The 13,720-nt window shown below is 37.0% G+C and overlaps 1 protein-coding gene across 2 annotated transcripts in view; it reads left to right on the top strand.

Moving 5' to 3' along the window:
- LOC131980464 (serine/threonine-protein kinase OSR1-like) overlaps positions 1 to 13,231 on the top strand; it is a 22,055-nt gene extending 8,824 nt beyond the window's left edge. The window contains exons 5-17 of one of the 2 annotated variants that reach the window (XM_059344710.1): positions 1,687 to 1,742; positions 1,944 to 2,053; positions 4,332 to 4,433; positions 5,074 to 5,207; positions 5,332 to 5,380; positions 5,477 to 5,542; positions 6,887 to 7,009; positions 7,480 to 7,515; positions 7,672 to 7,824; positions 9,300 to 9,405; positions 10,847 to 10,915; positions 12,186 to 12,250; positions 12,338 to 13,231. In XM_059344710.1, coding sequence (XP_059200693.1) covers positions 1,687 to 1,742; positions 1,944 to 2,053; positions 4,332 to 4,433; positions 5,074 to 5,207; positions 5,332 to 5,380; positions 5,477 to 5,542; positions 6,887 to 7,009; positions 7,480 to 7,515; positions 7,672 to 7,824; positions 9,300 to 9,405; positions 10,847 to 10,915; positions 12,186 to 12,250; positions 12,338 to 12,412 — 1,144 coding nt within the window. In that variant the 3' untranslated portion in view covers positions 12,413 to 13,231. The remainder of the gene's footprint in view (positions 1 to 1,686; positions 1,743 to 1,943; positions 2,054 to 4,331; positions 4,434 to 5,073; positions 5,208 to 5,331; positions 5,381 to 5,476; positions 5,543 to 6,886; positions 7,010 to 7,479; positions 7,516 to 7,671; positions 7,825 to 9,299; positions 9,406 to 10,846; positions 10,916 to 12,185; positions 12,251 to 12,337) is intronic. The other variant, XM_059344711.1, reaches the window with a different exon arrangement.
- Positions 13,232 to 13,720: the final 489 nt, after the last annotated feature.

Raw genomic sequence — 13,720 nt, 5'->3', positions numbered from 1 at the left:
ATGATTATTTTCATTATCGATTAATCTGCTGATTATTTAAAAGATTAATCGATTAGTTGTTTGGTCAATAAAATGTTGAAAAAATATCAATCAGTGTTTCCAAAACCACATGATGACGTCCTCAAATCTCTTGTTTTGTCCACAAACTAAAGAGATATTCAGTTTATTGTCATAAAGGAACAAAGAAACCAGAAATATTCACATTGAAGAAGCTGAAATCAGAGAATTTGGACTTTGGATGATTAATTTAATCATCGATTATTGTTCGATTAATTGAATAATTGTTAGATTAGATTATATTAGATTCGACTTTATTTATCCCACAGCGGGGAAATTTCTTTGTTACAGCCGACCACAAAAATTGCACACAGAATTATTTCCCTTTAAGATAAAGATGAAAAATAAACAATCTAATAGAAAAGGCCTTTTAGTAATATAGATAGATAGATAGATAGATAGATAGATAGATAGATAGATTGATTACTTTATTCATCCCCGAAGGGAAATTTGGTTGTCACAGCACTCCGGTATTCAAGTACAATAAAATACAATAGAATAAAATACTGAGGTAGCATAAATAAAAACAACAATAGAAAAAAACACAGAATAGAACAAGAACAAGGACACTTAAGAAGTTAAAAAGAAGAACATCAGTTGGTAGGATGGCAAGATGATGGTAATAATTAAACTGGTGATATGATATGATGGCAACAATATACTATATACAACTGATAGAATAATGATTTGATTTGCTGATACTTTGACTGTACAGGTGGTTTGGGTGCTCAGTATTGTAGCAGACAGACAGCAGCTGTTGATTGAGCTGCTGAGGCTAACTCACTTACAGCTATTCAGGAGAGCGAGGGGGAGGGACGTGGTTGGAGGTTAATCCACTCCTGTACTTGGTGCAGAGTTTGCTCTCAGTGTATGCAAACAGAAATCAGGTGGATTAAAATGAGGCAGATCAAAGGTGCAGCTTTAACCTGTTGGTGCGTATGAGTAAAGCGTGACGGCTCATCTGCAGAGTCAGTCTGCAGCTTTACCTCTCTCAGTGCATTCACCTCACATCTTTTTTTAAAATGTATTTATTTATTCTTTATTGTGCAATAATGCGTGTGTGTTTCAGTTATACAGTACAGGCCAAAAGTTTGGACACACCTTCTCATTCAATCTGTTTTCCTATTTTCATGACTATTTACATTGTAGATTCATCAAAACTATTAATGAACACATGTGGAATTATGTACTTAACAAAAAAGTGTGAAATAACTGAAAACATGTCTTATATTCTAGTAAGCAAAGGGTGGTTACTTTGAGGAATCTAAAATAAAAGACATGTTTTCAGTTATTTCACACTTTTTTTGTTAAGTACATAATTCCATATGTGTTCATTCATAGTTTTGATGCCTTCAGCGAGAATCTACAATGTAAATAGTCATGAAAATAAAGAAAAACGCATTGAATGAGTAGGTGTGTCCAAACTTTTGGCCTGTACTGTAGATCTAGCAGTTAAGTATTAATATATGATAATCAATATTATGTATCATTATTAGGCAGAGAAAGCGGTACTACTAAAATGTAAATAGAATAAAAAAATATATATACATATATAATAATAATAATAATGAACTCACGTCAGATCTTAATCGTTTGTTGTGTTTTAATCTTCCTCCTCTTTGTGCCCAGGGATCTAAAAGCTGGAAATATTCTTCTGGGAGACGACGGCTCGGTGCAGATTGCTGGTACGGTGTTTCTGCTTCCTCTCTTTCTGTTTTGCTTCTACTCTGTTTTCATTTGTGTGTTTAAAAAAAAAAAATCCAGATAAAATAACAAGCTCAGCAAACAAAGTCCACATTTTTTGTGTTGTCTAAATATTTAAGCATCTCAGTGATTTAAACAGTTTTTCTCTCATTTCCTCTCTGAATCACACACACACTCCCCAGACTTTGGTGTGAGTGCCTTTCTAGCAGCAGGAGGAGACATGACCAGGAACAAGGTCCGCAAGACGTTCGTGGGGACGCCGTGCTGGATGGCGCCCGAGGTCATGGAGCAGGTAGGACACTCACAACACATTTATCAGTTCGGGAAGGTTTATTAGATTTTTTTCAAAATTGCAATATCCAAATCACAGGAGGTGTAATATTTCCATCCATCCATCCATCCATTCTGCTGCAGAGATGACCAAGCCTATACATCTTATTCTACAGACTTGACAAAAATCTTTTAGTACAGATTAGAGCTGCAACAATTATTCGATTAATCGATTATTGAATTAATCGTCAACTATTTTGATAATCTAATAATTGGTTGGAGCCATTTTTTTTAAGACAAAAGTCCAAATTCTCTGATTTCAGCTTCTTCAATGTGAATATTTCTGGTTTCTTTGTTCCTTTATGACAATAAACTGAATATCTCTTTGGTTTGTGGTCAAAACAAGAGATTTGAGGACGTCATCTTGTGGTTTGGGAAACACTCATTGATATTTTTATACATTTTATTGACCAAACAACTAATTGATTAATCGTTTAAATAATCGACAGATTAATCGATAATGAAAGTAATCGATAGTTGCAGCCCTAGTACAGTTTCGCTCAAAGAATTACACCATAATCATTTTGATATATTTTTAACAAAAGTGAGAATAATGATTCAAAAATGAACATTCCTCCATTAGGGTTATTTGAATTTCAAACTGGATACCGATACCCGGTACTCCATACTGACCTCATGCCTCTTCGGGGGCTAAAACATAAAACATTGGACTAATTGAAGTTATCCTTACAGTTAAACCTCAGTTGAATTAGTTTTGCGATCGACAGGATCAAGTCTCTTTTTGTCCTTTCAAAATAAAAGCGTCCGTTATCAAAACAGGCTTTTGCAAAGTACTGTATATATCTTTTATTTATTATGTATTTTATGTATGCATGCAGCGATTAATTGATTGTTAACGTTATAGATAATCGAGTTTAGGGCTGCAACTAACGATTATTTTAATGATCGTTTAATCTGTCGATTATTTAAACGATTAATCGCTTAGTTGTTTGGTCAAAAACATTTTTTTTAAATATCAATCAAAACAAAAACAAAAAACAGCTGAAAAAAGTTTAATTTAAGAGCTGATATCTAGCCATTTTCCATGGTTTTCTTGATAATAACCAAAATCATTCCCAATAAAACCATGTTAAATGTCTAGATATCAGCTCTCATATCAAACTCTTATCAATTATTTTTGTTGTTATCATTATATTCGTCCAAACAAGTGGACCTTTAGTTGTAACAGGCATTAAAATGAACAAGAAACTGAAGAAAACAAGGTTATAATAATTATTTCCATGACTTTATCGCCTTCTCCTGGTCGTTTGCCTTATAGGCAAAATATTTCCATACGGCACTTCTGCTTTTTTCCTTTTAGACGAAAAAAGTGGAAGGCTCTCTCCTTCAGTAGCAGCACTTGCCGTGTGAAGTTTGTTTTGAATGTCAACAAATGTTGACGTGTTCAGCTGTTGTGTGTCAACTGGAGGCAAAGACGCAACTGTTGGTTTCCATACTGTTGCATACGAGTATCTAATCTGACACTAAGTTTTAGTATCTGCATTTATTTATTTATTAATTAATTAATTTTTTTGACAACTTTACCCCCACTATCATGAACAATTTTGCAAGTGCAATATCATATTTGTGAGACTGGGTTGAAAATGACTCACAGTGAACAACATTACTCAGCGCTTTTGTATTTTTACTTGAGTAACTTTTCAAAATGGTTATTTTTCAATTTTACTTGAATATTTTTTATATGGGACGTGCTTGATTTGGTTTGCCTTGAAACACGCCAGACCCAGTCCGCATTGTTTTGATTTCTTCTTCTTTAAATTCTGGCTGACTAAGCACTCTCCATAGCAACTGCTATGTTTACGCTTTTGTGAAGTGTATTATGCTCATGTTGCTGAGGTTTTTTTCATAGTTTTTTCCTCCTTTCCTCTCCTCATGTTATTGTATTTCTTTCTCTTCACCTCTGTCTTCCTGTCCTCTTCACCTCTCTCATATTGTTTGTGTGTTTTTTATACATTTTTGGACGGGTTGCTGGCAAATTTCGTTTTACGACCCTGTGCAATGACCATAAAGGCTTCTGATTCTGATTCTGATGTGCATATAAAGCAAGAAAGTGAGATCAGAGCACAAGTGGTAGCTTTCCAATGCTGAGGTCTGAGCTGACGTCCTTAGAGCCGTCCACCTGTGATCAGATCACCAAAGACACATGTTGAAGCCTCATAACTCAGTGATCAGAGGAAGCTGGAGTACTTTGTTCACCTGCTTCTGGTTTTAATCTGCAGGTCCGTGGCTATGACTTCAAAGCCGACATCTGGAGTTTTGGGATAACGGCCATTGAACTGGCCACTGGAGCTGCTCCCTATCACAAATATCCACCAATGAAGGTAACTGTGTGTGCTGTTACGACCCGGCTCCATTTTGAGAGCTGTAACATGTAAAAGGAATAGAAATGAGGTGGAACGCAACACTGGGCAGTTCTAGTTAAAATCAGGTGTTTATTTTTAACCAGTAAGAGAGTGCTCTTGTGCAACAAAATACAACAAAAGGAGGCTATATGGGGGCTGACAATTGACAAAAGCAATACACTATACAAAGTTGAAAAAAGCTAAGTTGATTACCAAGCTCTTGGCTTAAAAGAAAAGCTCTAAAGTACAAAACGAGGTCAGCACCCATAAGCTTTCAAAAACAACAGACAAAACAAACTAAAATTTAAACAAAGGGTGTCCAACTCTTGGTTCTCTTTATCTAACAAATTTACAAACTAGCAGAACTTACAAAGATTCCCCAAAAAACACTGTCTGAACCACTCGGACAGGCAAGCTATACTGCTGCAACGCTCAATAATACAATACCAAGCTTCTTTTTTTTACTTTAGCAGAAGAATACAATTTAACCATCTTAAGTTCTGTAGGCTGATGTAGCCATTTGTCTCTGTCCAGCCAGTCTGCACAGAGTGTCTTTGATAAAGGTTCCCTCAGTTTAGATTTTATCAGTTGAGTGAAGCTGATGTTTGTGGGTACGTAGGTGCTGATGCTGACTCTGCAGAACGACCCTCCCTGTCTGGAGACTGGCATCACAGACAAGGAGATGGTGAAGAAGTACGGCAAGTCCTTCAGGAAGATGCTCTCTCTCTGTTTACAGAAAGATCCAGAAAAAAGGTCAGTTTGTCCTCAAACCCTTTAGCTTCATGCCAGATTAAGGTTGTGCTTGTTTTTCTTTCCATTAGATTCCTCAGTTGTGTAATGGATATAATGAAGAGCCTTGTGTCTCTTCCCTATTTAGGCCAACTGCTGCAGAGTTGCTGAAGCATAAATTCTTCACGAAAGCCAAAGTGAGCCTTGCATCACTATAACTCAAATAAATTCAATTATTTTTTGGAGTTTCAGAGAGAATGTTAATAAATGAAATGTTTGTCTTTCTGTTACAGAACAACGAGTACTTGCAGGACAGGCTTCTACACAAAGGTCCAACAATAACAGAGCGATCCAAAAAGGTTGGATAATCATCACTAATGCACTTTGTCTACCGATAACAAAGGGCCTCATTCACTGATATCTTCCAAGTCTTTTTTTCTGAAAAGTGTTCTTAAGAAAGGTCCTGATTCAAGTCTACGCCTGGTTCATGAAAGTGTCCTTAGAACATTAAATTAACTCCTTTCATAGTCGTTTCATGCCGGACATTTATGGCTCTGTATCGTCTCGCCTGCACTTTGAACGTGCTAGAAACAGGATGCCGAGATCAAGTGATCCCACATTTTTTCCGCCTCCAAAGGTCGTCACAGAGACGATAAATTGGTCGGACTGTTGGAGCGGGACCACTATGAACGGGTCGTACCGGCAAGGCGAAATATTTGACGTTGCGTGTGACGTCTAACATGCCTCGCACTTGGTCCGACAGTCATTGAATCACTATTCAGTAGCTGCACAACAACTGCTACCGGCATCGCTAACTTGGCACAGCATCCACCGCTTATTGTAAACAAACTGGTATGCTTACTGTACACAAAGTGTCCACCGCTTATTGTAAACAAACTGGCATGCTTACTGTACACAAAGTGTCCACTGCTGATTGTAAACCATCTGGCATCGCTTACTTGGCACAGCATCCACCGCTTATTGTAAACAAACTGGCATCGCTAACTGTGCACGGCATCCACCGCTTATTGTAAACAAACTGGTATGCTTACTGTACACAAAGTGCACGCTGCTGATTGTAAACAAACTGGCATCGCTTACTTGGCACAGCATCCACTGCTTATTGTAAACAAACCGGCATGCATACTGTACACAAAGTGTCCACTGCTGATTGTAAACAAACTGGCATCGCTAACTGTGCACAGAGTGTCCGGTGCTTGTTGTAAACAAACGGAGGTCGCTAAGTAAACGCATGCTGCTGCAGCACATACACACTGTACTGCTTCAGCGCTAACTATGCAGCCTGTTAGCATTGTGCTACTGTAGCACTGCTGCTGCTCTGTCGCACATCACTATCGTCTCCTCCCACGTCTTTCTGCAACGCCGGACTGCACTATGAAAGGGTACGAATATCACTTTGCCTTCGCAGGCGAAAAGCCGGCACATATCTTTCCGGCAATATAACGGGACATTTGCTGTTGTAAGGTCCTGGAAAAGCTTGAAAAGTGCTTGAATTTGACCACTCAAAAAGTGTTGAATATTGGCTGTTAGAATCTGTGTGAAAGCTGCAGAAGTAAAGACATTTTACCGGTTTGTGAATGAGGCCCGTTGTGTTTCTTTGCACTAGGGTGTGTCCCAGTTTCCAAACATGGAAGTTGAACGTGTCAATATGAAGAGTTTCCTTTCTCTGAATCACTGTGCAGGTGCGTCGCGTGCCCGGCTCTAGTGGCCGTCTCCACAAGACGGAGGACGGCGGCTGGGAGTGGAGCGACGACGAGCTGGACGAGGAGAGCGAGGAGGGTAAAGCTGCTGTGGCGGCTCTGCGGGTAAGACTGCATGCCTCTGTCTTCAAAAAAACCCTCTCTGTTTACTTTACAAGGCCTCTATAGTGTGTTTCTCACAGCACACAGCATCCTGATGGCCAGCAGGTGGTGCTGTTGGATTGTTAGTCTGAGCGTTTCTTATCCAAGGTGGAGTTTGCTTTTGTTCAGGCCTCCTGCCTCAGAGTCAGTGTGTATAATTGTAGAAAATATAAAGTTCTCCCAGCATCAGACACCTGCTCAGATCACCTTCAAACGATGCTCTGTGCGTTTACACTCAATTCATGTCTTGGTGTGGGATTTTACTGTCTGTTACCTTAACTGTGATTTCAGTTAAGCCTTGTGTTTTAAAGTCACCTTTTGTCAAATTCCTTCAATCCTCCAATAACAATAATACCATCAGTCCATACATTGGGGGGGATAAAAGGAGACTTGCATGTTTTTAATTCTGTCAATCTGTCATGTCCATCCTGCAGTCCCCCAGAGTGAAGGACGGCTCCCAGAATATGGAGGTGAGTCCATTCCTAGTGGACATGACCTGAAAATCTTGATTTACTGTAATGCCTCGACAGAGCGATCTGCATGACTGTCCTGTGTGTGTCCTCGTGTTTCCATTCATGTATAAATGAGAAAACGTCCACTGAGCTGTTTGGTGTGGTGTCTCTTAGCTTTTCCCCCCAGCAGACGGCTCCTCACAACACCTGCAGCCTCCTGGAGCTCCTCAGGAGCCTCCTGCTGCTGCTGTGGGCCAGACAGGAGAGGAGGCTCCACCACAGGCTCCAGCTCAGACCGCCAGCCCTTCACACGCACCTGCTGCTCAGGTACAAACACTCCCAGCTACAGCAGAGTCTATCAGAAACACAATGAAACGGCTTCAGGGTTTCCCCTATATTCATTTAGAACAGGGATTCCCAAAGTGTCGCGTGCGCAAGATGAAAAATGTAATGGCGGTCTGAAAATTACACAATTACATTTTTTCCCCCTGTTAGAAAAATTGCATGAGGAAACCTTGAAAATTGATAATCTGTCACCAACAGAAAAAAACTCACCATTTTTCTGCGCAGTTCGTTGATGGGGAAGGAAGAGCTGGAGACGTCCAAGTTTCTCAGTTTAACAAAGTTTTATTACAATACGTCAAAAAATGTGCACTTTACAGAGATTCTCCGGGTTCAAAACTCATGTCCCTGAATACAAACAGACGGGTTTCAGTTCCACGTCTCTCTCCCTGAACCCATTAAAATACTAACATTTGTTTACAAAACATGCTGGTCGATTTCCTCCAGGAAGTCCCGCCTTCTTGATCGCCGATTCGCCAGTTTTAATTAATACAACGCCACCTGGTTGCTTGCTGCCGGAACAAGGCCATCCTGCCCTGGCCTCTTCTCCAGAACATTCAACAAAACCTGCCTTGTTATGTATAACAAAGATATTATGTCTTACAGAGCCAAAGGATTTTTACTGTCTCACATAGATTCTAAAAGTCTAAAAAATATGAAACAGACAATGAAATATATGTAAACAAAGTTTCTAAACCAAAATTAACACACAAACATAATCATTGTATCAAAATCACATTGTCTGACTTAATTTAAATGCACAGAGATATTTATTACACTCAAGGTTTGACCTTTGATAGTGACCTGCGTCACTCACAGAGACAGAGAACAGAGGAGCAGAAATCAAGCATCAAATCACCAAAGTGGGGGTGGAGCATAGGAGCATGCACACATGCGTTGTCTTGTTATAAATGCCGGCGAAAATCCTATTCCCATCACATTATCTGTGTGAGAACTCCAACATCAGTCAGACTAACACGTGTACAAGCACTTCAGTTGTCCAGTTATAGTCAGATTAAGGCAATAATTTGTTTTTTTTTCAAGTGTCATGTAAACGTACTGAGTGTTTCGAATTTTTGGCAAATCAGGTTTTATTTGTGAAGTCCTAATTCACAGCTGCACTTGTGTCATTATAGACGATATGTAGTCATTACAGTCACTTCATAATTAAAACTGTATAATTGATAAATAAGCAATCCAGCTCTCGACCCTCAATGGAAACAACAGAAATGTCCAAAAACAGACGTTAAGTATTGACAAAAAAGAACAAGTCCTTCTCCTCTTCCTCCTCTAGGTTTGCCACATGCAAACAAACCGTTAATACCTGAAACTAAACAACCAGAATGTCACTTTGGCACAGCACATAACTCACCTTGTATCATCTGTGTTGTGAAGTATTTGTACATGTTTGTCGTGTATGAGTGCTGTGGAGTTAATACTTGACTGTTTTGCTGTTGCAGGATCCAGCTGCAGCCAACGCCAGCGTCCCCATCAGCCTCGTCCTCAGACTGAGGAATCCCAAGAAGGAACTCAACGACATCCGGTTTGAGTTCATGTCCGGCAGAGGTACGACGCTTTTCTCTTCAGTCCAGTTCAGAGAGGCTCCACTCTCTGGTTCCTCCTCTTATCATCATCATCGTCATCATCGCAACTATTAATTCTGATTTTAATCCCAAAGCTCATGGTGGCGTGTCACAAAAAGAGCATTTTATCTTTTTTTTTTTTAAAACCACATTTTAAGAAAGGAAGCACATTACAGGATGCATTTAAATACAATGTCTTGATTAGTTTTTTCCCTTTTTTTTGTCAATCAAATCCCACCAACCCACAACTCCCACATACCGTCATAGAAAAATATACAAATAAAATAAATAAATAATAAATAAATTAAGAGAGAAAAAGAATAAATAACAGTGATAATAAAAGTCAATATATAATCATGATAATACTATTTATAGTAGAAAAATGAATAAATCAGTAAAGAAACAAAGAAAAAAATAAATAAATAATAAATAAATAGAGAGAAAAAGAATAAATAACAGTGATAATAAAAATAAATATATAATCATGATAATGCCATTTATAGTAGAAAAATGAATAAATCAGTTAAGAAAAAATAAAATATATAAATAATAAATAAATTAAGAGAAAAAAGAATAAATAACAATAATAATAAAAATAAATATGTATTCCATATACTACCATTTATAGTATATAAAAGGTATAAAAATTAATAAATAAATCAGTAAAGAAAAAATAAAATATATAGATAATACATTTAGAGAGAAAAAGATTAAAAGTGATAATAAAAATAAATATATAATCATGATAATACCATTTATGGTACAAAAATGAATACATCAGTAAAGAAAAAATAAAATATATAAATAATGAATAAATAAAGATAGAAAAAGAATGAATAACAGTGATAATAAAAATAAATATATAATCATGATAATACCATTTATAGTAGAAAAATGAATAAAACGTAAAGAAAAAATAAAATAAAATATGTAAATAATAAATAAATTAAGAGAGAAAAATAATAAATAACAGTGATAATACAAATAAATATATGTTCTGTATGCTACAATTTATAGTTTATAAAAGGTATAAAATTTAATAAATAATTTAAATAATAAATCACTTTTAGCTGCTCCTCGAATCTGAACAACAACATTTGGAGATGCTGCTTTCACTCCACTGATTAGAAAATATTAATATATATTAAAACATGAACTAAAACTTCCTGTATATATTCTAGCTTTTATCTAGTGTTACTAGTACTTTTTTGTTTGATTGTTTGTTTATATTCAATGATTGTCTTTATTATTTATTTATTTTAAAAATAAAATAAACATTTTACTGTTGACCATTATGATTTTTTTTATTTTTTATTTTTATTTTATTAACCTGATTTTTTTCACTCGCTTGTAAAGCACTTTCAAGTGCATGTGATGTGTTTTGAAATGTGTTATATAGATAAAATGTGATTTTCTGCCCTCAGATTCTGCTGATGGAGTTTCTCAGGAGTTGGTCTCTGCAGGTCTGGTTGATGGGAGAGACTTAGTCATTGGTGAGTGAAAGATGCAGCAATGCATGATGGGAAATTATCAGTGTAGAGTCAGTTCACTTGAAAATGGCTTCAGATTTGTGATCCTGGTGGTTTTTCATGTTATTGGTTTAGTTTTCTGACCTCGTACTGTAGCATCCAATACAAAGATCATGATGTTTGTTCAATAGATTACTTATCTCTGCAAGTTAGCTGTTAATGCTATTCCAGAATCAATAGAATAAAGGGAAATAAAGTGTATGTAGGGCTGTGCCTTATTGTATCGTTCACGATAATATCGGTATATATTTTTTTTATCAGTAAAAAAATTGCATATCATGATATTAGCAACATTCCTACTTCTTGACGTAGTGTCGTAAGGTATCGGCTGAAATATGAGCCACCAGAAATTGAATTAGAATTATTCATATTTGAATTTGAATTGCTTAACTTGAATAATTGCATTAAAAAATTTAATTTGAATCACATAATTTTAATTTGTATTGTTCAATTTGAATCATTGCATTGAGAAACTGAATCTGAATTGTAATTTGAAACTTAATATATTAGTTTGGAACTGAACATTCAGTTCTCACAGTTTAGATTCAGTTCGCAAAATTAAATCTAAATTTTCTGTGACAAAGATACACAGAGCACCTCTTCGGCCAATCAGCACCTCCGTTTTCTTTTGTAACAATTGTTGCTACCCGGTTGCCATAGCGCCTCTTCGGCCAATCCATGGTCCAGCCAGTCTAACTTCTTCCTCCGTTTTGTAGCGAGTGGGGAAAAAAAAAGACAAAAAAAGCTTCTAGAACGATCTTTCTTTTAATTTATCGTAAATGTAGAAATATGTTTGTGGTCTTTTTGTTGTTCAAAGCAACAATAAAACAGATTTTTAACTCCATGGCGAATCAGAAGATAAGTAAAATATAAAAATATTAACCGTAAAACCAAATCAAATCATATCGTTCTTACACTGTATCGATTCAAATCTTTTTTTTTTTTTAACTTTTTGAATCGTATCGTAACCTGTGTATCAAGATGCGTATTGAATCGTTTATCACAGAGAGATGTGCAATCCTAAATAATAAAAACGTGTTAAGTAAATGTGATTTGCAGCAAGTGTGCCAGTACGATGTGAATCCAGCTGGTTTATGATTCTGTGCATGTGGTTCCAAAAGCATTCATTTCCTGTTTTTCACCACCGATCACGATAGAAAAGTCTTGTCATCTGTTTGTAACATCAGCTGATCGTCTGAAACGCTCCTCTCACTTCCTGTTATCTCCTCTGTAGTTGCTGCCAATTTGCAAAAGATTGTCGACGATCCTCATAGTAACAAAAATGTGACTTTTAAACTGGTAAGAACGCCGACAGACAGAAACATTTATTATTAAAAATCTACTAGTGAGTTCCAGTTCATGACGTGTTTGTTTTCTCTCTTCCAGGCGTCCGGCGTGGAGGAGTCTGAAATCCCCGATGATGTTAAACTCATTGGATTTGCGCAGCTCAGCATCAGTTAAGTCAAGCAGAGACGTCAACAGAGGACAGAAACTAATGGTATTGCACAGCTGCATTGTAGTCAATTCCAAGAAACCACTGCTGCCAAAGAGGGGAGGAGGAGGAGGAGGAGGAGGAGGAAGATAATAATGAGGAGAAGGAGACAGGAAGCTGGCAGGAGTGTGACACTACTGCAGGATGCATGAGGACCACATTGAGAAGGGGCTCAGTTCATTACAGGAATCACACTTGAAACGTTTACAGTGCGCTTATACAGTAAATGGGAGAAGAGATGCAATCAACTATATCAACTCCTAATTTTTTCTTATTTTTTTGTTTTTCTTCCTCTTCATACATAAGCACAATCCAAACCATCTCCTGCCAGTACTGGAAGTGATTGCCTTTTTTTTTTTTTTTTTTTTTAATAAATAAATAAACTGTGCCACAAAACTCACAAGAGTGTCGTGCCACCTTTATACGGCACTTTATACTACACTGAAATTGAAAAAGTGTAAAATTCAGCCTTAGTTCGTCAAACTATAGATTTTACCAGTGTGTTCGGTGGAAAATTGAGTCTATTATTAGGTGTATTTTATGTACGCCTATTCAAGTAAATCTAAGAAAATCTCCCACGACGCTGATACGGATAGATTAGAAACACACTGTAGCATAGTTTTAGTTTTGTATTTCTGTAAATTCAAATGGATTTTTACATAGAATATAAGAAAATTACCAGATTCCTGTATAAGGCGGCCCAAGGCGTGTGGTGTGGTGGTTTTGTGAAAACCAAAGAGTTTAGGCTCTGACTGCACTGCTGAAACCATTAAAACCCCATAAACCAACTGCTCTGTCCCGTAACTGCAGTTCAAACTCTTTGTCAGATGGCGTTCTCCCGAGGTATTCAAAGACAGGATTATTCTAACAGATAGAGACCTGCCTGAGATTCTCCTACTATGCAATTTTCTTTTTTCACCGTGTGTGACCACTGGTTGCTGATAATATTTCTCTTGGGTTGAATTTGTCCACTTTTTGGGCTTGAACCTCACCAGCAGTTCATTTAGTCCGTCAGCCAAACAAAAAAGTTTGAGGAAATTGCTGTGAGAATTTACTGTAATTTTCACAAGCAAAGTGAACATTTAACAAGCCAACAGAATCCGTGTTTCATCCGTTCTTTCCATTTTCAATCGGCAATCAAAAGTCAAATAATGAAAAATTGACTGGTTATTTTGTTACTTGTTTTTTATTATATATCTGTTTTTTTGGCCTGGTTGTGTAATACTTTATTCTGAAAACCGCAAACCACACGTCGACACAACAAATACATTTTCGTC

The sequence above is a fragment of the Centropristis striata genome, chromosome 11 (genome assembly GCF_030273125.1).
Source record: "Centropristis striata isolate RG_2023a ecotype Rhode Island chromosome 11, C.striata_1.0, whole genome shotgun sequence".
NCBI lineage: Eukaryota > Metazoa > Chordata > Actinopteri > Perciformes > Serranidae > Centropristis > Centropristis striata.
The sequence above is the reverse complement of the archived record's forward strand: the minus strand, read 5'-3'. Positions and strand labels throughout refer to the sequence as shown.